Source organism: Cricetulus griseus, chromosome 2 (assembly GCF_003668045.3).
Source record: "Cricetulus griseus strain 17A/GY chromosome 2, alternate assembly CriGri-PICRH-1.0, whole genome shotgun sequence".
In the NCBI taxonomy this organism is placed as follows: Eukaryota; Metazoa; Chordata; class Mammalia; order Rodentia; family Cricetidae; genus Cricetulus; species Cricetulus griseus.
This window is the reverse complement of record NC_048595.1, coordinates 85896756-85922855: the sequence shown is the minus strand read 5'-3', so window position 1 is coordinate 85922855 and position 26100 is coordinate 85896756. Positions and strand designations below refer to the sequence as shown.

The window sequence follows — 26100 nt, the reverse complement described above, 5'->3', positions numbered from 1 at the left end:
CCCACATCTCTCATCACTGTCTTTTTATCTGCAGAGGTCCATCTGGCTTTCATTTTTAATTTCCATTCTCATGCTGAAATGAACCTTTTTACCACCACACCAGTTATCGTCCAGTGGCTTCCCATCACCTACACAAGTGAAGCCTGGGATGACTGAGTTCTGCTACTCCATCTTCCTTTCATGCTTTGGTTTCTGTACCACCCTCTTCACCTTGGACCCTTTGTGCCTGGTACACTCATTTGGAAAGCTGACTCCCTGGCATTTGGCAGTCGGAGTCTGTAGGGGACAGTAAGTCACGCCTGTTAGAGGCTGGCTGCAGGTGTCCCCTACAGGAGTCCTTTTCATCTATCAAGTTTCGGCTCTGCCATCTCACAGAACCCTACCCAACCACCTGATCTGGAGCAGGTCTGTTCCTCTATTAGTGTGGCCAGTCTCCTGGTTCTTTCTGCCTCACAAAATGTACCCTACACAGGCCTTTTCTAGTTTGCCTTCTCTGCTGGGTAAGCAATATGCTCAGGGTCTTTTTTTTTTACAGCTATATACCATAGTGCTTTGGACATAATACATTACATCAGTCAATCATTGATTCCAAGTTCTTCATTGTAATTTTTTTTTTAGAGGCAAGAAACCTAGACCCAATTACCACACAGTCCTTGGATTGTTACTAAGAGCGATGTATTCTGGGGTCACAACTCTGGTTCAAATCCTACTGACTGGGATGTTGGGAACATTAATCCTTGTTATGCCTGTCTTCACTGGTGACTGGGAACTATGGCATCAATACCAAGTTACTGCAAAGATGCTTAGCATAAGACTGGAAGACATAGGTCTTTCATTATCAATTTGAAAACTATCAGGTAGTCCCCCTTTCCTTACTTATTACAATGGAACAAGGGTTTCCAAGTCACTTCCACTTTCCTACTCAGTTTGGAATCTCCATGTATGTACACAGAGTTTAATGAGGCCCACAGGCATACATCACCACTAAAACCAGACTTTTTAGGCAGGGTTTCTCTGTGGCTTTGGAGGCTGTCCTGGAACTAGCTCTTGTAGTTCTGGTCTCAAACTCACAGATTTGACTGCCTCTGCCTGCCGAGTACTGGGACTAAAGGCGTCTGCCACCACTGCCCCAAACCAGACTTCAAAGATCAGTCACCATTTCATCACAAGTGAACCATCAGTTATGCCATGACCACACAGTGGGTCTATTTATCGGCTAGAATTTTCTGTTTATTAAAGAACAAAACCCCTAAACACTTTAATGTAATTGCATTAACAAGAGATTTTTGTAGAACTATGTATTTCTAAATATTTTTTAAGATTTAAGGTTTCTTTTTGGTTTTTTGAGACAGGATTTCTCTGTGTGGCTTTGGAGGCTATCCTGGTACTCGCTCTGGAGACCAGGCTGGCCTCGAACTCACAGAGATCCGCCTGCCTCTACCTCCCGAGTGCTAGGATTAAAGGCGTGCGCCACCAACGCCTGGCTAAGGTTTTCTTTTTTTTAATGTGTATGTTTTACTTGCATGTAAGAATACGCATGTACTGCATGCATGCCTGGTGCTCAGGGAAGCCAGTAGAGGACATCAGATCCCTTGGAACTGTAGTAACAGTTGGTTAGCTGCCATGTAGGGGCTGGGAAGTCATAAACCCAGGTCCTCTGCAAGAACAGCTAATGCTGTTAACCACTGAGCTATCTCTCCAGGCTCCTACCTTTTTAATAGTAAAACAACAACAACAAGAAAATCGGAGGCTAAATGTTACTGAAAATAAGGGGATTAAATCAGGCCATTTCTCATTTGTACTAAAAGACACCAGACAGTTTTAAAAAGGGTAGAATTAATATTTTATTGTCATTTATAATCAGATGGCAGTTGGGTACAGGTTCTCCACACTTCATATTTTTTTGAAAATTAAAAAAGTTACAGGCTTTAAACAGCTGGTGGCTGGTTATGTTTTCCAGGCCATGATTAGGCAAACTCAGTAATAGAGGCTTCAAGCTTTTCCTTGTTAGCGCCTGAGAATTCACCCACCTGTTAGGAGACGAAACAGACATTAGTGAGAGCAGTGTCATCACCCTGTGCAGAAGAGCTACAGTCATGGAACAAAAAACATGTGTGCTTGTGTGTGTGGTGTTACTTAGACTTTCCTGAGTAATAGTTTAAACAAACAAAAACTGCAAACAAAACAAAAGACAAAACTAACTGCAAAAATAAGCAAGTTTGGAGAAAAGATAAAGGGCTCCAGTGCAAACCCCCCCCCCCAAAAAAAAACACCTCTTAGTAAGAACAAATGACCTGCCAAGGTCCAAGGATGTGTGCTTTGAGACATGATTGATGAACTAGCTATGGATAGTGCGGGGATTAAAGACTGTGCAGCCACCACCACCTGGAATGAATGAATATATATATATATATATATATATATATATATTATATTTTATTTATTTTTTTTTTTTTAAAGACAGTTTCTCTGTGTAGTCTTGGCTGTCCTCAAACTCAGAGATTCATCTGTGTCTGCCTCTGCCTAGCCAGTGCTGGGGTTAAAGGTGTGTGCCACTATAGCCAGCTCCGGTTGGTGTTCTTAAAGTTAGATAGACATACCTTTTGACCCTTTTTATAAAACTGGAAGGTTGGCATGCATTTGACTTCACACTCTGCAGCAACATCCTGGGGTGTGGGGGAAGGTGGTCGGGGGAGGGGGGGAGAGGAGAGAGAGAGAGAGAGAGAGAGAGAGAGAGAGAGAGAGAGAGAGGATGAAAACAAGAATTTGAACATTAAACTTAGATGGAAAATTCCAAAGACTAGACTTCTTTTCCATTATATACCCCAAGCCTCAGCCTCATAGCCTTTTAACCATATGAGCATCAATACAACAAACAATACAATGGCAACAAAAAAGCCAAATAGGTTGTATTCTCAATCAAAAACTACAGGCACTAACAAAAAGATTGCTACTAGGATCAGCCAGCGCAGCAGCCATTCACTATGCTGTTTCTTCAGTTAATTCTCAAACATTTTAGTACCAAGGGGAAATGACATATTCTTCTGCTCCTCAGAATTAGCAGGTCCTGGTATTTGCTAAGTTTTTCCAATTATACTAAGGAAGTGGGGAATATATAGATGATGGCTGGATAACTATTATATATTGTCTCTGGGCTCGGAAGCTAGGGCTTTGTACATGTTAGGTAATACTCCTAACCTTCTGGGTAGGATCCTGCCACATTGTCAAGACTGGCCTGAATTCAAGATCCCCCTGCCTCAGCTTCCTGAGTGCTAGGATTACTGGTGTGCACACAGATGCTAGGCTAAGGACCAGACACTGAATTACAACCCTAGTTACCATTAGCCAAGCATGATGGTACACAACACACACCTGAAATTTAGCACTTAGGAAGTGCAGCCAGGGGCACAAGAAGTTCAAGGCCATCCTCAGCTACACAGCCACCTCAAGACCAGTCAGGGCTGTAAGACCCTGCCTGTTTCCATCAATCAAACCAACCAACCAACCAACCCCAAACAAACAAATAAATCAAACACTGGAAAGGAGTGTCTTAATGAGAGTCCTAAGGGTCTGTGTTCATATACATTTTATTTTTAAAACCACAACTATGTCTTCATGTAAAGTTTTGGTTAAGGCACTAAGACTTTCATGGGGTCTGGAGATGAGGCTCAGCAGTTAAGAGTATTGGCTGCTCTTTCAGAGGACCTGGGTTTGATTCTCAGCACCCACATGGTGGTTCACAACCATCTGTAACTCCAGTTCCAGGAATCCAATGCCCTCTTCTGCCCTCCACAGGAGCCAAGCACTTATGTGAGTGTACATGCATGCATTTAAGCAAAAATGCTTATACATAAATGTATCTAAGAAAAAAAATAAAACCAAGAACTTTCTTATTTTGCTCTGTGTTAAAATGACTTTTTAAAGGTGGCATGGTATTTTATTTCACATTTTAACTCCTCTTAACAGACTTTTAGATCATTTCCAACTTATGTATGTATACTTGTGAATAAATACATATATCCTGGGGTTTTAAGATATAAAATGGAATTGCTGGGTTCCAGAAAATTCTAGTTTGCCTCATTAAGAAAAAATTGGAAGCTACCCATTATTTACTAACTTTATCACTCATGCACTTACATGTACACACTTCTTTTCAAAATGCATGCTGTAGGCACTGTAACACACACACACACACACACACACACACACACACACACACACACACACACGTATGTATATCCACAGACACCGACTTTCCCATATGAAACACACTCATGCACCCCACTTTCTATTCTCCCACAGTAGCCACTGTATGAATAACAATACATTGTTAAAGATCTATGCTGCAAGAAAGCAGGCTGTGTAAGCCAGGAAGCAACTCTCCTCCATGGCCCTTGTGTCAGCGCCAGCTTCCTGCCCTAACTCGCTTCTGTGATGGACTGTGTGACCTGGAAGTGTAAGCAAAATAGACCTCTTCCTCTTTAAGTTACTTTTGGTCAGTGTTTCATCACAGATAAAGAAATCCAAACTAAGGCAGTGTATAAATACCTACAGAGGGTGTCAGACTCCCTAGAACTAGAGTTTCAGTGGGTTACCTGGTGTGGGTGCTAGTGACACAATTTTGCCAGTGCTCTCATCCACAGAGCCATCTCTCCAGCCCCAAGCAATTCAATCTGATATGGAAATGATGGTTTTTCTTAATTCAATTTCAACCCTCCTGGATGTTCCTGCACACTGCTTTCATTTGCTTCTCCCACTCATCAACCCTAGAGGCAAAACTCTTCACTATACTTCAGTCTCTTGACTTTTATGCCAGCAAACCCACCAGCCCTGCCCACTTGGGACAGACTTTATATACCAGAATCTACTAAGGCCTCAACTCAGCTCTGCAGTGAAAGAGAAAGCTATTTTACAGTGCCAGACATTCCTGCATGTCCAGTATTTCCTACACATTTTATCTTCTAGATTTACACAGCAATAGAGAACAAGATAGACTAGCAACAGTTTAACTCTAAACAGTTAATTATTAACATGTGGTCAAACGGTGTTGGTTTAAAACAATCTTTTAATTAGTATAGCTATGATATATTCACACACAACTTTACTAATGCTCCCCCTCCCCTCCCCTTTCTTTTTAAATAAAATCACTGTCCAAGATTTTCCTGTCTGTATTATTTCAGAGCATTACCATCAATTCCCCAAATACACCAGAGCTTCAGACTGGGTTAAATTTAAATTTAGAGTCTGACGTTTCAATTATGCCAAGTCAGTACCAGTGAACACAGCAGCACTGTCATATATTAATGGTTCTATGCACTTCAGTGAAGCTGATGTAAACCTGTCATCATTCTAGGTCTTTGCTCGCTCTCCTAGGTAGTGCTCTATGGGCTGTGACGCCTACTCTTGATCTGAAAGACCCACAGAACATTTTTTCTCCTTAAAAATCTCACTGTGTAGTCCCTTCAGACTCTTAGGGACTGCAGGTGTGAGCCTTTCTCACACACACCCTTTGAGTTTCTTTCATCGTCCTCTCATCTAACCTGGGGTCACATCCCGACTTCCTGCTTTTAAAAAAATAACCCAAAACTTACTTACAGAAAAACTCACATTTTGGTAGAGTTCAAAAGTTCCAAGCTTTGACCAAGACAGGGTCATGTGACCACCACCAGCAGGGTGTAAACCAGCCCCTCGATTTCCCAGCTGCCCTTGTTGCAATTAGTCACTACCTACACCCCAAGCCCTGGTAACCAGTGACCGGTTTCCCCTCCTTAATGCCGGATCTCAGATGTTTTGAGTATGTAGGACAGGACTACACTGAACCTCAAGACAGTCCTCTACAGAATCATAGTAACACTCACCATGCTTACCCACTCCATTCCTATCTGTCCACGCCTGGCTTTCTGAGAAAAGCTGAATACATGGTACTTGAATGCTTATAGATTTGTCTTGTTTTTTTTTGTTTGTTTAATTTACAAAATATGGATCACACCCCCTTGGCTGCCACTGCACTATCATCATTTTAAAAAGGGCCTATGTGTATATTTTTCTGTGACCATAAAATCATTTTCTTATACATTAAGGGTGTGGGCCAAACTGTCCATTGGAATTGGTTACAGGATTTCCTCCTACTCAGGTGGCTTAAGGAACTTTCTATTATGTTTTCTATGATACAGTCTCTGGAGTGAGGAAGCAAAGTTGAAAGTTCCCACTTATCACAGGGTCACTTCACGGTCTGAAAGACATTTAGACAGACACGATGGAGCCGTCATACCATGTCCCCAGTGGCTTTACCTATCTTTATAGAGGGTGGAGACTGAGGCAGGAGTACCTGCCTTCAGTTCTACAGGCCCTTCCTAGCCTCCATCACCAACTATGCTGCGGCCTGCTTCCCCACCCTGTTACTGGGGGCAGTTCAAGATGCCAAAGCCACTAGACTTCAGTGTACCATTACTTAAAAGAAATTGTGTAGTTATCTGGCGGGGTCAACTGATCTGAATCAAGGGTAAATGTCTCTTGGAGTAACCATATAGGAAGGGGGAGAGCGTGTAGCACAAAGGTTCACGAAAACAAACAAGAATTGTCTTGCTCCCACAGGCAAGTTACTCATTTACAAAGACTAATGACAGATATTATACGTGAGTCAAAATGCTTGGGACCAGGTGTGTTTCAGGGTTTTTAGATTTTGCAATATTTGGTCCATCAAAAGAAATGATCCCAGCACTCAAAACAGTTTGGATTTCAGAGCACTTTGGATGCTAGATGCTCACTGCCTGTAAAGGCAGCCATATTTCACCAAGCATTTGGGAGCCAGGCACTCCAAAGGCTTCATAATTATGATCTTGCTCAATCTGGATAACCACCTTATTTGAGATGTTGGGCCATTTAGAGGATGAGGAGGCACAGACAAATAACTTGAGCAAGCCCCCACTATTAATACAGACAAGCAGCCACCAGCATAGGATCCATTCCTTCTTACCACCCACCCACCAGACACTGGGGAGGATGGGCAAGCAAAGATGATCATGTGACCCAAGGAGGGGAAACAAACCTAGAGCGTGGTGTGTGAGCGGCAAATGGAGATGGGAGCATGAAAAAGAGCTGTGAGGCTTATGACTAGGGTTCCATCAGATAGGAAGGGACAGTCACAGGGAGGAGACAGCACAAGTAAAGACAGACCAAAAGGTGTGTGGGGTAAAAAAACACGCTGGCTGTCGGCTGGGTACAGAGTGCTGATTATTGACAGAGAACAAAAGAGTTGAGAAAGGTGGGAGATTAGCGTAAAACAGAAGCCAGCAAGGCAGTACTGGAGTCCAGCCCAATGCGTTTGCTGTCACCTCATTCTCCACCTCTTCCTGAACCACAGGGCAAGTAAAAGTACTCATGCATCCCTCAGGAGCCCTGGTGCTCCACCCCACAAAGGCCTCCATCACCTGAGAGCTACTGTTTAGATGCTTACTATAGGAAGTGTCTCTCTCTCTCTCCCTCCCCCCCCTCTCTCTCTCAGCTGGGACATGCCCTGCTCTTCCAAAATACAATGTCTCAGACAGAGTTCTACTTCTAGCATTACTTCGCATTTTTAAAGAACAGGGTAGTCTTCAGAGGACAGACTACTCTGAAAAGCTTGGCAGCATCCAATTTCTCACTACGTACCTGGCAGTCATCCACATCTACTTCAAGGAACACGACACTGGAATATTTTTCACAGAGGGACTGGAAAATTAAAAACGAACCAAAAGTGTTAGAACTGGACAATGACAGTCAACATAGTTAAGTTTCTTCAAGGGAAATGTCACAGAGATTAAAGATTTATTTACTTTTATTTTATGTATACCTGCCTGGTGCCTGCAGAGGCCAGAAGAGGGTCCTGGGAACCAAACCTAGGTCACCTGGAAAAGCAGCCAGTGCTCTTCACCACGGAGGCATCTCTCCAGTTCTCTATACTAAATATTTAAGTTTGTATTTATTTTAAAAGTCCTTTTTATTTACTATATTATTACTTTACATGTGCCATAACATGCACATGGAAGTCATAGGACAACTTTTGAGAGCAGTTATCTCTTTCCAGCATGGGTTTCAAGAACCCAACTCAGGCCAGGCTCGCACAGCAAGCTATCTGTGCCTTCTTCCACAGAGCAATCTCACCAGCCAGGCCTAAAGACTCCGCTTAGCGACTAGGTAAGTATCAGGAAAACAAGCACAGCCCTTACCCCCATTCACTATTAACCCTTTTACCCCAGCTTCTGAGCACTAGCCAGCCTCCAAGCCCAGGGCTCCTATACTCACATGAAAGAAGGGCTTGATCATTTTGCATGGTCCACACCATGTGGCTGAGAAGTCCACAACTACAAGTTTGTCTCCCGCAGCCGCCAGGGCCTCCTGAAAAGCTTCCTGAGGATGGAGAAAGAACACCTGTGTCATATACTTTCACTTTCCATTAAGACATGGCCAGGTGTGACACATGCCTTTAAACCCAGTACTCACTCAGGAGGCAGAAGTAGGCAGAGCCAACCTGTTCTACACTGGCAAGTTTCAGGTCAGCCAGTGAGACCCTCCCTCTCCCTCCCCAAAGACCTAAGCAAACACATAACACAAAGCGTTTCTGCTCTTAGGGACTACTTTTTTCTTTTTTAAAGATTTATTTATTATGTATACAGTGGTCTGCCTACATACCAAAAGAGGGCGCCAGATCAAGTTATGAATGGTTTGTGAGCCACCATGTGGTTGCTGGGAATTGAACTCAGGACCTCTGGAAGAGCAGCCAGTGCTCTTAACCTCTGAGCCATCTCTCCAGACCCTTAGGGCCTACTTTTTATCCAAAGCAGCCAAATAAAGTGGCTTGAGAGGAACCTTTGCACACTGCTGATACTGTTATACTCGACAAGATGAACTTATAAAATCTGGGCATAGTGATGGTGCTGCAGACCTAGGGCCTTGCACATGCTAGGCAAATGCCCCTGAGTTACACCCCCCAACACGAAATCACTTTATATTAACACTAAATAAACAAACAAAAAGGAAAGCAGGCATCTGTACTAAAACTGTTTTCACATCAAAGTTTGTTCCATAGTAAGACACTGGATTCTTGGGGTTCCAGGATTGAAGAACACTCAAGACACAGTTAAGCAACAAACAAGTCACAAGATAGCTAACCAATGGGGAAATAAAAGAAATTGTCTAGGGTGAAACACGGGAAAGATCCCCAACCCTTCCAGAGTCCAGGAGACCGACCTTCCTACTCAGGCCATCATTGCATAAACAGATTTTGTGTGCTTGGCTTTAGAGTGTGAGTGAGTGTGAGTGTGTGTGTGTGTGTGTGTGTGTGTGTGTGTGTGTGTGTGTGTGTGTGTGTGTCTGTCGGCACACAGAGGTCTGAAATCCCCAGAGCTGGAGCCATGGGTAGTGGGTACTGAACAAGGGTCTTCTGGGAGAGCAGGAAGAACTCTTAGCAGCTACGGTAGCTCTCTAGCTCCTCCTGTGTGCTTATTTTAAACAGCACTTCTAGAGTTGGGAATCACACTGCTTCTTTTGACTTTTGCCCTATGAATCAAAATGCACTGTTCTTTAGATGAATCCAAGTTTTAGTTCCTCAAGAAGAAATTTTTCTTTGGCTGTTTTGCTTAAGTAACACCTGTCACATGCAAGTCCCAGAAAAATAATTAACAACAGTAACAAAAAATCCCTCACCACCAACCTCCCTGAATTATTTACCAAAAGCCTTGATACTGTAACCCTAGGAACCTAACATTCTAGTTACTAGGGACTCATTTAAACTGCCATCAGTCACTTGGTGCTGCCTAAAACCAATACTGGAGCAACAAAGATGAATAAAAATAACCACAAACAGCTATATCTGAAGTAACATTTCCTCCAGGAGAGATAATGTTGGTCAAATTAATTATAAAAACTAGGACAGCCTGGCAGTGGTGGCATATGCCTTTAAACCCAGCACTAAGGAGGCAGAGGCCAGGCTAGTCTACAGAGTTCCAGGACAGCTAAGGCTACACCCAGAAACCCTGCCTCAAAATACTCAAAATAAATAAATACAAATTAAGAACCATATTAGATCTGGCCCAACAAAGGAAAGTAAATATTTCAACACTGTACAGTTAAAACACACACACCCAAAACAAACCTAATGAGTTTTCAGAGTATAGCTACTTTAAATGTTTTAAAATTTTTATTTTATGTGTATCAATGTTTTTGTCTGCATGTATCTATGTACATCACTTGTGTGCCTGGTGCCTTCAGATGCCAGAAGATATACTAGAACCAGAGTCACAGATGATTACAAACCACCACGTGGGTGCTGGGAATCGAACACCTGTTTTCTGAAAGACTGCCAGTGAGTGCTCTTATTCTCTGAGTTTTCTCTTCTCTTCAGTCCTGAGCACTTACTTTTCTGGCTTTTAATTTCTACCTCATATTTTTCAAGGAAAATAATCAACCACATATCATTTCTGAGAATAGTACAGAATGGCTATGACAACTTCTAAACACTGCCCTAGTTATACAGGTCTATCAGCCCATATCTGGGTGTGAACACAGCTAAGTGTTAGGGTCAGGAGGTGGGACTATAGTGCAGAGTAAAGGAAACCACCTTTCCAAACCACCGCTGGTTGTTGCAGACAAATTCCATACAAAACCTTCCCTTACATGATTACTAAAAAGGCCACACCACCCATTCTTTACTGCAGGACACAGGGCAAAGACGGCATGGCAGGCTGGTCTGACAACACCCACAAATGGAACATGACTGATCCTCAATAAAAATTTGATGACACTACATAAAAAACAGGATGAACTTCATTTCAAACACTCTCAAGGTTCCCCTGCTACCCAATGGCTATGAATGAAATTCAAGTAAAACTACTTAAAACTCTGAAAAAAAGAGGCTTGCAACCCTAATTTCTGGCTTCAGTGAATATGAGTTACAGAGATGTGTAAACTTCACAAATAAGATCTCTTCTCCAGATGTGTAAACTTGCCTGAACTGGCTTGAAGAGTATTCAAAATTGTCTAAGAAGCAAATCACAAATTTTAGCTTCAGAAACTAATAATCCATCACAATTAGGAAATGGTTCCATCACTGACACCGATGATCTGAAGAAAACAGTTGGAGTAGTTAGAAGCAGTTGCTTTGATCCCTCTTCTCAAATATTCCTAGCTCAGGGGCTGGCAATGTGACTCAGCAGATTAAGGTGCTTGCCACAAAAAGGAGAACTGAGTTCAATACCCAGGATCCCCAAGACAGAAGTGAACCAACCCTCCCAAGCTGTCCTCTGACCACCACAAGTGAATGCCCCACCCCTATACGTAAACGGAAAAGAAAGCAAAACAAAAGGCCCCAAACACAAAACCAGCCCAAAGGTAGCAATACAAAGTGTTCTTTGCTTTTTGAGACCGGTTTCACTCTGTAGCCCAGGACAGGAAGGTGGTGATCCTCCTGCCTCAGCCTCCTGAGTGCTGAGAGCCATGAGCCAACACCCTGGTCTAACATAGTCTGTAAAGCACTGAGCAGCATGCCTTGTGTGTAGTTCAATAAATAGTTTTAGTCTTAAAAATAAACAAAGCAAACCAACTGTTGATTTTTTAGCCCATCATCCCACTCCTGTCTGGAATCAGGGACCCTTAACTAACCGTACAGTCCATACAGTCCTCAGAAACACATGGTTAAACCAATCAACTTAAGCCCACCAGTATAACCCTAGGTGTATTCAATTAATCTCTGATTCGGGGCGACTCTGATCAGAGCCTTGTTAATAGGCCTTTGGGGCCCAAGGTTTTTATGAATAACTGGTTTCCTGTCCCCAATGCACACCTTTTCTACTGGAATGGCAAAGGTCCCATAAGTAAGACAGTTTAAACAGGTAAGGACCTAACTGGGTGCTGGGTCGAAAACGACTGATAGTGGGTGGATTCTGAGCAAACTCATGTACTGAGACCCACCCAACCAGGCCCGAACAGCTCATAACTGGAGGCGTGGGTCTGCCTTCCTTGGGCTCCCCTAGTTAGCTAGGTTAACAAGTTAACTAGGTTACCTTGTGAGAGTCTTCCAAACATCAATTCCCACCACCGCCCCTTTCACTTTCCACTTTACAAATATTCCCCGAGTAGTTACAGTGTAACAGGCTCTGACTTTCCCAATCTGGAGGATATTTTGGTTCTCAGTAACTTTCAAATATGGCAACAGTTTTTCCCTTAGGTATTTTTTTCTTTTCCCAAATGGCAAAACCTGGACTTTGTAGTGGACTACTCCCTGGGAGGAACAGAGCCCTGGTTCCAGCAAAGCCCACTTACAGCGGGTGAATCACTGAAATCTTAGCGTAGTGAGGCCCCTGGGCCCAGACATTGGGGACTGAGTCATTCCAAAGCTAGCGCTGCCGGAAACACGCCCTGAGCTGCAGGAGGAGGAGGAGTCCCACAGGCGGGGCCTGGACCTTTCTCCTTCCTAGTAGTTACCTGGAGCACCTGCCCGAGGGTCTCCAATAGGTACCGGCCCCCGTGCACCGACCGGGCACTGGTTCTCTAGGCAGTGGACCACTGATGGAGGCAAACTCCGGCCTAGCCCTGAGGCACAGGACACCCCGCGTTGTGTATGACAGTGTACACGCGAGGAGTGGCGGCTCTCATTTCTTCCCTGAGACTCCGAATCCTGGTTCAGACGGGGGTTCACCCAAGGACCCCCTCCATCGTTTCACCTCCGCCAGATTAGAGCTGGCGGTAAGGAGAAGGCTGGAGGCTGCAGGAACCCAGATCGGGGAACCCAGGTGCCGCCAGCGGTGCACCTCCGGTACCCGGCGTTCCAGGGTCTCCCCGTCCCCTCCCCCAGGCGTGCTCTACAAGCCCAGGGCGCGCACAGGCCCCGGGCCGCTCACCACGGGGATACAGAAGGCGACCAACACAGCACACGGCGGGGTGCGCGCGTCGTCCGGGCACGCGTACCTTGCTCTCGATCAGCTTCACCATTTTGGCTGTCGCGGGGAGGAACCACACGAGTTTCTGTAGGATCGGATGGAAGCGGATCCGAGATGCCTGACGGATCTTGCGGCGGATCGAGGCGCCCGCCTTCTCTTTATAGCGACAGGGCGGAGCACGGCGGGGCGGGGCGGGGCGGGCGGGCGCGTGCAGCGGGGACGCGCTCCCTGGCCTCCCGCGCCCGCCAAGCCGCCTCGGCAGGCCACACCTAAGCCACGCCTCCAAGAGGTGGAGCGGAAATCAGGTTTCCAGGGGGCGGAGCCACAGCCGGCTACTAGAGCAGCTCCGGTACTTCCCTAGTGATGGCCCCGCCCATGTCTCCTCCCTCTGCGCGGCGGAAAGCTGGCCTTGGTTTACAGGGGGAGAGGCTAGCGCAGGCGCCTGGAGCAGCTTCGGGCTCCCAGACACCGCCCTGCGCTTACACAGGGAAGTAAGTGTGCGTCCAGTTGCTCTAAGGGCATTTTCGTTGTGCACTACGTAGGGAGGATGCTCATAGTCCCCTCTCACAATCTGGAGTCCTTCTAGGATCACATTGGCCAGGCCCCAAATAGACCTAAGTCAGATACTTCCAGACTGGGCCTGGGGACTGCCCAGGCAGAAGTGTATCCTTCGACCAGGGCGGCCATGCTGCGGTTCCGCCTCAAAGTGCTGAGTAACGATGACTAGGAAGTGTCTCAGTGCACTCCTTCCCCTCCTTTCTGGAGATTTCCCTGTCCCTTCTCTCCCCCCTCCCCTTCCTATTCTTTAACTTTCGCGGGTGAACCTGCTACTGGAGAGGGACAGAGTCCTTTAGTGCCCTTTTTTTGTGCCCCATGCGCATGCGGGCATAATGGACATCGGATTGTCTAGTTCACAGCGTTGTCTCGAAGGATTTAAGGGCTTGAAAACTGACGAGGACAGCGCTGGGCACATAAGGAAGCACTCAATAAATGATTCTAATTATAGTCATCGTGAGCGCTAATTAAGCTTGCGTGGTGCCATGCCGGCCTTGCTGAATTTGGCTGCCTTGTATTTACAATGACAGTGTACATGCATTGCAGAAATTGTTCTGCCTTGGGAGACGCCAGGAAGAGTGTGTGCCAATGATAACTGGGGTGATGTGCAGGAGGAAGCTAAGACATTGTTAGGGTGGCTTTGTGCAGCCCGAAGCTGAGGTGGAGACTGGACAGAGCCAGCAAGCTGGGAGGATGTTTGCCAAGGCTGCCTTTTCAGAGCTGAGCAGATCTAGATAAATATGCATCCAGAGGTGAAGAGCTGGAGATGGTGAAACCGTGTCCCTGTCTCAGTGCCCCTACCACCACCACCACCTTTGTTCAGAACTAGAAGAAAACCAGAACTTTTGAACCAGTTGTGTGAAGTTTTTGGAGGGCTGAGGAATGCAAGTAATGAGTGAGGATGTGGACAAGACGGAACATTCTGAACCCAGCCCTAGACTGAGGGTGGGTGCGGCCCTGAAGGCAGTAGCCTTCCCTCTGAAGACAGCTGAGGCAGAGAGGACCCCTGAGCTGATGAACAGAATCTATAACATGCTTTTCAGCTGTTCTTTTCAGTCCAGCTACACTCCAGCTTCCTGGCTATTTAGTAGTTGGTGAATCTGTCTATCAAGGCCATGAAATCAGTGACCTGTAGGACCTGGTCCCTCCCTTAACTGACACTTCCCCATAGACCCTCAGATGTCCCCTGGCTCCCTGACACCTGTCCAGTCCCACCACACATAGGGTTAATGTGGAGGATGTTGCAAGTGCAGAGAACAAGGAACTGGGAGGTCAGCTTTGCCATCTCTCCTGTCTGCATCCTCACTTAGCAGCTGGGTTACTCTAGGCCAGTTTATTTAGCTTTCCCAGGCCCCAGTTTCTCTGTGAAATGGAGTTAATGCTACTTCTGGCTGAAGGTTTGAGCTGTGGTATGTGTAAGGTACTGAGACTTGTGCTTACTGCTTAGCACCACATGAAACTGACTGCAGTCTGTTAAACTGAAAGACAGAAGACATCTGTCTGAGATGAGGTCAGGGCCGGGGTGGATGGGGGGGGGACAATAAAACAAGGTAAGTAATCAGGAAGTCTGAAAAAAAAAAAGAAGGAAAGCCATTGATACTGTAACATGAATCTCAGAAGAAAAGGGCTGTTTTTCTCCTAAAGGGTGCCAGGAAAGTGAGCTGGATCTGACCTTAAGCAAGATCCCTGTGTACAGGGGTGTGGGAAATGGTCCTTAGAATTTCAGATGTAAGGAAGTGAAACTCTGTGTGGACAGTGGTGTGCAGAGGAATTTCATGGGAGCCCAAAAATGGAAGGTCCCTTTGTGTAGAACAGTGTGGGGGCAAGAGGAGAGGAGGATTTAGAGATCTTCAGGTGAGGATTGACACCGTGTACCCATCAGTACTCCCACTTTCAAGGAGCTCTAGCTCAAACTGACTTAAACCCAAAAGAAGTAAGAGCTCCTTTGTCAGGGTCCTAAAGCTGTCACTCTCAGTGACACATCTCAGTGCTTGTCCTTCTCTGGTGGGATGTCTGTCTCACCTAAAGGCAGCCCTGGCTTGGATTCTTCTAGCCTAGTGTCTCTGCAGGAAGAGAACCTCTATTCTCCGTGGTTCCTGAAAATGTCCAAGAAGCTGACCTTGCTTGACCGGGGAAGGGAGGATTAGCTTTGCTTGAATCATGAGATCAGCAGTAGGGGAAATTCAGGGGGTACCAGAGGAAGGGGAGATAATGGCTAGACAAATCTAAAGGATCTAGAGTAGCAGTGGGGCATGGATGTCAAGCTTCCTTCAAGTTTCTGTGTCATTCAACCTGACACTCCATGTGGAGAGGGAGATCTAGGTCTTGACTCTGCTTTGAAGAAAATGGAACCACAGGGCTTCCGGAGCTGGTTTTTCTCAGACCACAGATTTATTTCTTTGATTATCTCACTGGGCATTATGAAAACCAAAGTTATGTTTTAAATTTTAATTACTGTGCCTAAAAGATCCATGAAACAAAAAATGCCTCAAGCCTGTCAGAGGCCCTTGTCCAAGGACAGATAGTTCTTGAGGTGCTGGAGGCTATTGTTTATGGGAGATAACAAGCTACGTGTTTTCTCTCCCCTGAACAAGTTTGTTTGACTCAACTGTACCCATGTGCTTAGTCACATGTTGGTGGGAGGTATGTGGGCAGGAAATATGTTAATATGTATGCTTTGCCCCTGATTGTATGTAGGTGGGAGATAGGCAAGAAGGAAGTATATCAGAATATATGCTTGCTCCTGATTAGAAATGTTTGGAAATACTATGGTCTTATGGGTTGGGTCTGCCTTTTTAAGCTTCTGCAAAATATGACTCATCACCATATTCTGGGAACCCCTGAATGGTCCTGGCCCAAGTCCATCATCCTAGTTAGTATTCAGATAAAGTTTGCTTCAAATTTGGCTCAAAAAACTGTGGAACTGGTCTTTCTCTCGTGATTCTCAGGGTTAACAGCAGAGCAAGGAAGCTAGGCGACACTGCAGAGGCCTCAGCCACTCTGAGGTAGACTTGGAGAAGCATGGCCTTTTAAGATGGTGTCTTGGAATCTGCATTTGATGGAACAGCTCATCAGGTCCTCTACTGTTGGATCAGCCTTGACCTTCAAGTCTTCAGGAAGAGGATAGCATTAGTTAAATTTAAAGAAGTGTCCAGCAGGACAGTTGAGATGAAGGTGTGTGTGAAGTGACATAAACTGAATCAGAAAGCAAGACAGTCATTGCTGCCAGAAGAAGCTGGGTGTGTCTTGTCTCCCTGTTCCTTTCAATGACCCTGAGGCGGCAGATATTATCCTTCCAGTTTAACAGGGTAGGGTGGGGGCTAAGGTTCAAGGAGGTGATTCTTAGGCTCTGTTAGGAAGAGAAGGGTGCCAGCTCCATTGCGAAGCTCATTCATAGATCTTTAGTACTCCCCAGTTCACCAGTAAAAAATACCTAACATGCTAGTTTATAAACTTCATTTACGGTACTTTGAATGCTAACTATTTAGATATTAAAAATTAATTTACACAAAAGATAGCATTTTCTTTTTCCTCTTTTTTTTTTTTTTTGAGATAGGGTGTTACTATGCAGTCCTGGCTGGCCTGGACTCAGTTATGTAGACCAGACTATCCTAGATTTACAGACATCTGCCTACCTCTGCCTTCTGAGTGCTGGAATTAAAGATGTGTGCCACTATGCCCATCGATGCTAATTATTCTAAGGTAAAAACCACATGTATATGCACTTGTACACAGATGTATACACACACACACACACACACACACACACACACACACACACACACACTCACTCCCATGGAGCTATCAGTCTAACAGAGATCTGTGAAAGGACATGTGTTCCAGTGGGGAATTGTCATAGCCAGAAAATAAAACTAACGTGGAATATTTAAACTTAAAACTATTGTTCTTTGTAAAGTAATGTCTAGAAACAAGTGAAAAGGCAGGTTAAAGAGTAGAAAAGAACTGCTTGATACTTGCACCTAACAGGACTTTTATCCAGCTTATAAAAAAAAGACCTCTTATAATTCAATAAGACAAGCATTCAGCAAAAGCTTGACATACGTGTGTGTGTGTGTGTGTGTGTGTGTGTGTGTGTGTGTGTGTGTGACTAATGTGCATATGATGGGAGAGTCAGGCTATTTCAAACTAAAAGCAATTGAGATTCCTCATGCATTCAGTAGGCTGGGTTAAATTTTAAAAGAGAGAGATAGAGAAAAAAAAACACCAATTGTGGATTAGTTGGAAGTTACACATTACTGATAGGAATGTGAAATTATATAATCACTTTGGAAAACAGTTTTGTGAGCACATTGGTTTTTGTTTTCAAGTGAAGTGAGATACACATTTACCATTTGACAGTGTCATCCTATGTCTAAAAAAAACTCAAAATACAGTCACACAAAGAACTGTCCATGAATATTTCTAATAGCTTGATCACCAGAGTTCCAAACAACCCAAATGTCCATCCAGCAGATGAAATAATAATAAAGGAGATACATCCATAGGGTAGAATATGTAACAACAAGAAAGTGTAAGCTGCTTATTATATATACAATCAGAGATGATTATTCATATATGTTGAGTGGAAGAAGCCAGACAACTGAAGATTTTAAGAGAGTATTCATATGAAGTTGTAAAATAGGTCAGTCTATAGTGACAAGGCAAATCTCTGCTGGAGCTGAGAACTGCAGAGAGGAATAGGAAAACTGGTGGTAACAGTGTCTACCTATGCTCTACAGTTTATGGAAAAATGCATTAAAGTGGATGTATTTTATTACAGACTCAACTTATATCCCCCCCAATAATTAATTCTGTAAAAAATACAGTCTTTAGTTAATCCTTTTTTAGAAACAGGAACCGCCTTTAAGGCCAGGAAAATACATTGACATGCAACAAAGAGGAGATAAATTTAAACATGTAGGGAGTGCTGTTAATTTGGGCCATACAAGAGTCAAACATGGCTAATTGAAAGCATACATTTTAGAGCAGATAAACTTTGAATAGCTATGACTGTAGCTTTAAGTAAGATAATGATGTCAAATGTATACAATCTAAGCAAATGCTTTGTCATGCTTATTTACCATAAGTCCAGGGTCACAGAGAACCAAAATGTGTTAGTTAACTCTAGTCCTGTGACATAATAAATGATATAAAAAAGACAGGTTTATTGGGCTCCAGGGTTTTAGAAGATCCAGTCCATGGCTGACTCTTGACTTGAGGCGTGTGGTAAAGACATGGTAGGGACATGTGGAAGAACAAAGCTGCTCACTTTAGAGCACACAGGAAGCAGAAAAAGGGGACGGCACGCCTACCCTCTCCTAACTTCTTTACACCTGATGTAGCAGTTAATTTTGATTTTTCAACTTGATTGGCTTAATAAATACCTAGGACATTAGTAAGGAATACTTTTCAGTGTGTCTGTGAGGGTATTTCCAAGAGTGTAGGTGGTGCCATCCCAGAGGCTGCGGGACTCAGACCAAACACAAGAGGCAAAAATCAGTCCAAGGAATACAAGAATAATACAAGAATCTCCCCATTCTCTGTCATGCTCTTGCCACCACAGATCAGAGCCACCATTCTCTGCTTCCTGGTGTTTTCAGATGTAAGTAGCAGTTATGTGCTCTTGCTGTCACAGATCTGAGGCACCTTCACAGTCATGATGGCCTGTACCCTCAGAGCCCAAATAAACTCCTCCTCCCCTAAGTGGCTGCTTGTCAGGTATTTGTTTCAGCAGTCAGTGAAGAAAGAAAGATAGCAGGTGTCATGTCTGAAGGTTCCACTGCCTCCTACCAGCACCACGGGGTAGGGGCCAAACCTGTGATGTGTAGGCCTTTGGGAGATATTCAAGTTATAGGAACCACTGAAGGATCACTTCAGGTGTCAGGACCTTCTAGCTGGATCCTTGCCAGCAAGAGGGAAACAAAGGGATGAAACAGTTTCCTAAGGAACTGTGGGTAGATTCATGAGGGAATCTTGATTTTGCTAAAGACCATTTGTATTCCATAAAGCTCTGAGAGAGGCTGGTCATATAAAGTTTTTAAGTGGCTGAGTTTATATCATAAATAGGAAAAAGATTTTCCAGACAAGAAACTGAAAAACATAATACCCAGTAAAATATATGTATATAATCCTTAAGCCATATTGATAGTTCATTCTTATTAAAATCCTAGCACTTGGGAGGTAGAAGTAAGAAGATCAGAGGTTCAAGGTCATCCTTCAGGACCTCCTGAGCTAGTTAGAGGCTAGCTTCACCTCCATGACACTCTGTTATAAACAAACAAGCAAAAGCAGCAGCAACCACAAAATACCATAGGTCAGAGAAATAGCTCAGGGGTACAGTACTTATCCAGCATGTGTGAGTCCCTCAGTTCCATCCTTAACATCTAAAGCAAAACAAAACAAAACTCTAAATGGTTAAAAAAAAAAAAAAGAAAAGAAAAGAAAAAGAAGCTTTGGCTGAATCAAAGTATTTTGACTCAAGCCGCAATAGAATACAGTGATGCTTGAATTAAATTCTGTTTAAATCACCAATTTGTTTTTCATTTTGGCTTCCCTTCTATGCTGATGAAACTGACTACAGTGACACCAACAGGCATGCTAATGTGGAAGGGAAGTCTCCTGATCCACTCAGCCTTAGACAAATACAGGCTACTAAAGAATGCTGAGAGTGGGAGAAATCTTCCTCAAGGAAGAGTCACCAGTTGGTTGTCCCATACCAAAGGGTCAGCTCTGAAAACATAAACATACAAATAACAATATACAGAGTGAGCAGGTTGTATTTATGTATTTAGGAACACACACACACACACACACACACACACACACACACACACACACACTAGCAATTAAAGAAAAAGAGACCATCAATTTAAAAGAGTGCAAGGGGATATGTGGGAGAAATTGGAGGGAGAAAAGGGAAGAGAAAAATGATGTAATTATATTATAATCTCACAAAGTAAAAAAAGTATAATAAAAACTGGCTATAGTCAAACAATAGACAACAAGCACAAACACTCTAAAGATAAAGTATTTAAGATAAAAATACTAACAACTTTCTATCCTGGTTTAATCCTGATTTTATTTTTTTTAAATTTTTTTATTTTTATTTATTTTATTTTATTTATTTTTTATTTTTATTTATTTATTTTTTTAATTTTGATTTAAAAGAAATAGCAACACTTTAAGAGTGTTTTTCTCTTTTGTTTGTTTTTAAACTTTTTGGTATATGTGTGTGAGTGTGTGTGTGTGTGAGTGTGTGTGTGTGTGTGTGTGTGTGTGTGTGTGTGCCTCTGTGCACACCTGTGTGGAGGCCAGAGGGCAACCTCAGATAATACTCAGGTGTGGTCTACGGTGTTTGTTGAGATGGTCTCTCACTGGCCTAGGCCTGCTGGTGGTTGCAGTGGCTGGACAGCAAGTGTCAGGGATCTGCCTTTGTTTGCCTCCCCAGTCCTGGGATTATGAGCATACAGCACCGTGCCTGGCTTTTCCCCTTGGGTCCTGAGGATCCAATTCAGGTTCTCTTGCTTAGACAGCATGTACTTTACCAATTCATCAGCCTCCTGAGTTCTCATTCTTGGAATTTTTAGTTGCTAGAGGAATCTACTTCACACTATATACCAGAGCAATGGGAGAAGTTCAGGCTAACAGGAGAGAGCTGGAAGATCTGCAGAGGCTGAGTCCCCTTCATAAGTACCACACTGAAGCTCAGCAAACTACCTAATGGCATCAGCTAAGAAGTTACAGGCCGAGGCAGGAGGGTTGTGAGTGCAAAGTCATACTGGTGAGAACTCCCAACCCAAAAAGCTAAAAAAAAAAAAAAAAAGTGATGACCCCAAGTACCCACCGATCTCTGACATCCACCCTAAGGCAGGGATTTCAGGGTGCTATCTGCTTCCTTCATTTTGTAGGGAGAGCAGTGGAGGGTATTTTTACAGTCTACAGCCTTTTAGAAGAATTGCTTCATCACAGTACCATGGCAACTGGTGAATTAGCACTGGCATTCCATTCATCAGGAATTCAACATGAAGATACATTATTCTTGGGAAATAAAATAGTTAATAACAATACAGTACAATTTAGAAGTGAACAATGTTAATAACAGTTTTTCAATGTGTCCATGCTCTTACATTTAACAATAGTGAGGTTATTTCATATGAGAAGAATTTCGTTTTATTCATCAGAATAGACCAAAGGACAGGAAAAATCCTACAGAGGGCTGCATCTATGCCAGCATTGTGTAATACTTAATGTCTTTATTTTATTTGTTACTGTTATTTTGCATATGTGTGCCTGAAAGCACACGTGTGTGTGTGTGTGTGTGTGTGTGTGTGTGTGTGTGTGTGTGAATAATATGCACATGGAGGTCAAAGGACAATTTTCAGGAGACGGTTGTGTATTGGTATGTGCCCCTAACTCAGGTTCTCAGGCCTATGCAGCAAGCACCTTTATCTTCTGAGCCAGCTTGTCAGCCCTGTAACCCTTAATTCTGAAGTCATATAACATTCTAGACTTGTCTTCATTTTAAATGTAGTTCAGTTGAGGCAGGAAAGATTACATGAGCGGACTTTCAAAAACCCCATTCTTCTCAGACCTGGACTTAGAAGGTGGTACCAGCACTTTTCTATGCTTGCTTATGTTTTATGGTGGTCACTGTGAGTGACAGCACTTACATTGCATGGTGTGTCCTCACAGAATTCCTGACAGTGGTTTGGATAGGCTTGGAAGCTATCCTAGTTTATGGGTAAACAGTAAGTATATTGGCATTATTTATTATTTATCTGAAACTCAAAATATCCCAAGATTCCTGTACTTTTACACCTGGGTGTCCTATTGCTGCTGGCACTGCTCCTCCTGGAGACTAGTCAGACTTGCCACTCAGGTGGTTTTCCTAGCAGTTCCTGGTTCTCTAGATCATAGGTTCTGAAATACTGACACCTAACAGAGATCCATGTAGTGAGAGAAGCCCTTGCCCCAGCTACGATGGAGGCAAAAAGTTCCTGGTAATATCTTCAGTATAGTTAGAGGATAATGGCTTCTGTCTTCCAGTAAGTCTTAAGTTTCTCAAAGATGGAGTTTGAGAAGTAATTACTCATTACGTGGAGTTATCATTAGGTTCAGATAACTGTGACGGCAGGGAACCAATGCCTGTCTCACTGTCTCTTCATCATGTGTTCCTCATCCTTGCTATTGGTGGAGGCTGCTAAGTTGGCTTATGTAATCTCTTTGCAGGTGACTATACAAACCCAGATTCAATCTAGTTTATTTCAGGATTAAGCATGCGACTCCATCTAGGTCAATGGGATAAGAGTAAAGTTTGCTTCAAGGATCTGGAAAAAATTTACTTTATTTCTGAGACCTACATAAAGCAATGGCCTTGGGGGACAGTGAGATGGCTCAGCAGGTAAGGGCACAGTGCTGTCAATCCTGATTGCTGAGTTGGATCTCTGGGAAACCACATGGTAGAAAGAGAAAACTAATTCCTACAAGTTATCATGTGGCTCCACACTTGTACCATGACATGACTGTACACTACACACACACACACACACACACACACACACACACACACACACACACCGAATAACCAAATAAACAATAGGGCCTGGAGAGGTGACATAGTAGTGAAGAGCACTTCCAGAGGACCTAAGTTGGGTTTCCAGCATCCACATTACTTGGCTCACAACTGCCTGTAACTCCGGTTCCAGGGAACACAACACCCTCTTCAAGCCTTCATAGGCACCTTTATATGTATGGCATGCATACATACATAAATAAAAACAAATATAAAACATAAATTAATAAATATTAAGAAATGTCTCATGGGTGGGTGGGGGGCTGGAGAGATGGCTTAGCCATTAAGAGCACTGACTGCTCTTCCAGAACACCAGGGTTCAATTCTTACCACCCACATGGCAGCTCACAACTGTCTGTAACTTCAAGATCTGACACTTCACACAGATATGCCTTCAGGCAAAACATCAATGCACATAAAATAAGAATAAATAACTTATTTAAAAAAAGAAATGTCCTTAGGGTTGGAGTGTAGCTTAGTAATAGAGGACTTGCTTAGCATTCTTAAGGCCCTGTTTGAAACCTAGCACACACAGAGATACACACACACACACACACACACACACACACACACACACATATACAGAGACATACATACACACACACAACATACACAGAAACACAAATACACAGACACACACAGATATACATACATACACACACACACACACACACACACACACACACACACACACCTGAAAGGGAGAAATAAATAATCTCATTTTTATTATCTTCCAGATAGCTTTCTGTGTACTGGTATTAAAGAAGTCCTTCAGACATTTTGCTTCTAGCCTCAGATGAAAAACATGTAAAACGAGGGCAGAGGCATCTTGGACGCCACTGAGAAAGGAGCTGGATCACTGAGGAAGTTCTCAGAAGCCTGCCTTATGCCTGGACTCTTAAATTTTTGTTTGGCTTCTGCAGTTTCAAGTTGGGTGTTCTGGTACTTACAGTTCAAAACAACCTAGCTGTGAAAAGGACTCCGAATATGTCAAGCACTTTTATAAACTCATCATTTATTGAAACTGGAAAGTCTAGCATAAAGAGTTTAGGTTGAATTGGAAAACTTGCTGTTATGAAATTGTGAGGCAAAGATTACCATTGAAAGTTGCAACACAGACAACCAGAGAGCTGTTTCATTAGGCCAGGGAAGAGGCAGTTTATAATTACTGCCAGATTCTTGTTCCTTTCTCATGGATGCCAGGAGGATGAAATGTCCACTGAGGATGTAAGTGTTCTCGGAGGAGAGAAGGATATTTAAAGTTCTGGGCAGGTTCACAGTGTAACATAAACAATATTTCAGAAAACACTATTTTCTTTCTTCATGTGGTGGACAGCTGCAGCTCTGGCCTGCCCAGAAGCCATCTTGGTTTTTCTTTTGGGCAGGGGTGGGTGGGAAGCTAGCATCCCACTTATCTGTGTCAGTCTTCTCTACCTTGTGCCCTGTAATCTCGTGGGAACCGGCCACAGCTGATCCCATCCCTGACACTAACACCCAAAGGTGGGAATGTGTCTTCAAGCCACTCCAACTCTCACAGGAACTCAGATCTCTGGGGGAAATGATGCAAGAGGGAAACTTTTTGGAGTCATTCTTAAAGTGACCCCTTATAGGTTACTTGAGGGACCCAGAGATTGCCTTTTGGAAGCGTGAATCTAGGGGCTCTCAGGGCAGTTCTGTGTTTCAGCTATTGTGGCTTAGGTGTGCTGGGGGTTGCGTGGGGGTGGAAGCTTGGTTCTCTGTGTGTAGTGATCAGAGGAGGATGTGTGACTACAAGCCTGATATAAATTTGTTTATAGCCCTAAGCTCTCATATAATCAATTAGAAGAAGTTTATTGTGAATGAAAGCATATTTTGATAATATGTTTAACACATATATAGATAGCATTTATTGCATACAGGGCATTGCTTGTTTGATTACTCCACATTGTCATCTACTGGTATGGCAGACCTTTGTTTTTTGTTTTAGATTTATGTATTTTTATTTTATGTGTATGTTTTGTCTGCATGTATGTTTGTGCACCTTTTGTCTGTTGCTTGTGGAGGTCAGAAGAGGAGGCAGACTCCTTAGGACTGGGTTTCTGGAGAGTTGTGAGCTGCCATGTGGCTCTTCTGCAAGAACCAGTGCTCTTAGCCACCGAGCCATCTCTCAGTTGTCAGTCACAAGGCTAGTAAATTTCGGAGCCTTGACTCAGGCTGTTACTCTCTGTCTGAATAAAATGATATAGATGCAAAAAGAGCTGAATGCCAGGAGCAAGGGAACTGAACAGGGGTGGCCAAAAGCCCCTGGGTTCCAGCTTTTTTTTTTTTTTTTTTTTTTTTGAGTTCATTGAAGACTACTTAGAATTTCTAAAGGGAAGATGCTCATCTTATTAGTTGACAAGTATGAGCCCGAACACCTGTCTTTTTCTTTTACTGCTGCTAGGTGATCCATGAGCATCCTTGGAACAATAAATTGTTGGAATCTGTGCTAAATAATTTCAGCTTCTAGAATTTACTTCCATTAAAATTGCTCATCATGTTGGGGGTATTTACAAAGCTGAGAGGGAAAAGGGGCAAGTAGGCAATTATAGCTTTGTTTATGGTTGCTCTGTTCCACAGTGTGAATTCTCTCAACCCATTATTATCTATTAAATACATATGGAATCAGCACTAAGTCATTTAACTCCAGGCGCTGAGCTCCTACTAAGGGTACTGTTCTAGGCTCTGGGGACATTGACAGTGAACAGTCAGATAAACCCCTTGCCTTCATGGTGCTGATATTTTTTGGGGGGCACTTGTGCTTTAGTTTGATCAGGAGGCTATTATTTTAAGGTATATGTTATGTGTTATAATAAAAACATCATTGAGTCTATGAAATGCAGATATGGCATCTCTATTTAATAGATAAGAGGACCAAGGCACACCAGTATGAAATAGCTTGCTTCAAATCCCACAGCCAGAAGTAGTCAAGACTTACTCCTGAATTGCAGAGTTCCAGGGTCTATATTGGCAGTCTGTTTTCTAGTCTCTCTCTCTCTAGATGTGGCTGGCTGAAGGAGGTCATCACAACTTATGTCACCA

The 26100-nt window shown here is 43.5% G+C and overlaps 1 protein-coding gene across 1 annotated transcript; it reads right to left on the bottom strand.

The window, feature by feature from the left end:
* Positions 1 to 1819: 1819 nt before the first annotated feature.
* Txn (thioredoxin) lies at positions 1820 to 13099 on the bottom strand. The gene is made up of 5 exons (XM_027403039.2): positions 12943 to 13099; positions 8284 to 8388; positions 7651 to 7710; positions 2601 to 2666; positions 1820 to 2030 (listed from the first exon to the last, which is right to left on the bottom strand). Exons 1-5 carry the CDS (start codon positions 12964 to 12966, stop codon positions 1968 to 1970), a joined length of 318 nt encoding a protein of 105 aa, XP_027258840.1. The 5' UTR covers positions 12967 to 13099; the 3' UTR covers positions 1820 to 1967.
* Positions 13100 to 26100: the final 13001 nt, after the last annotated feature.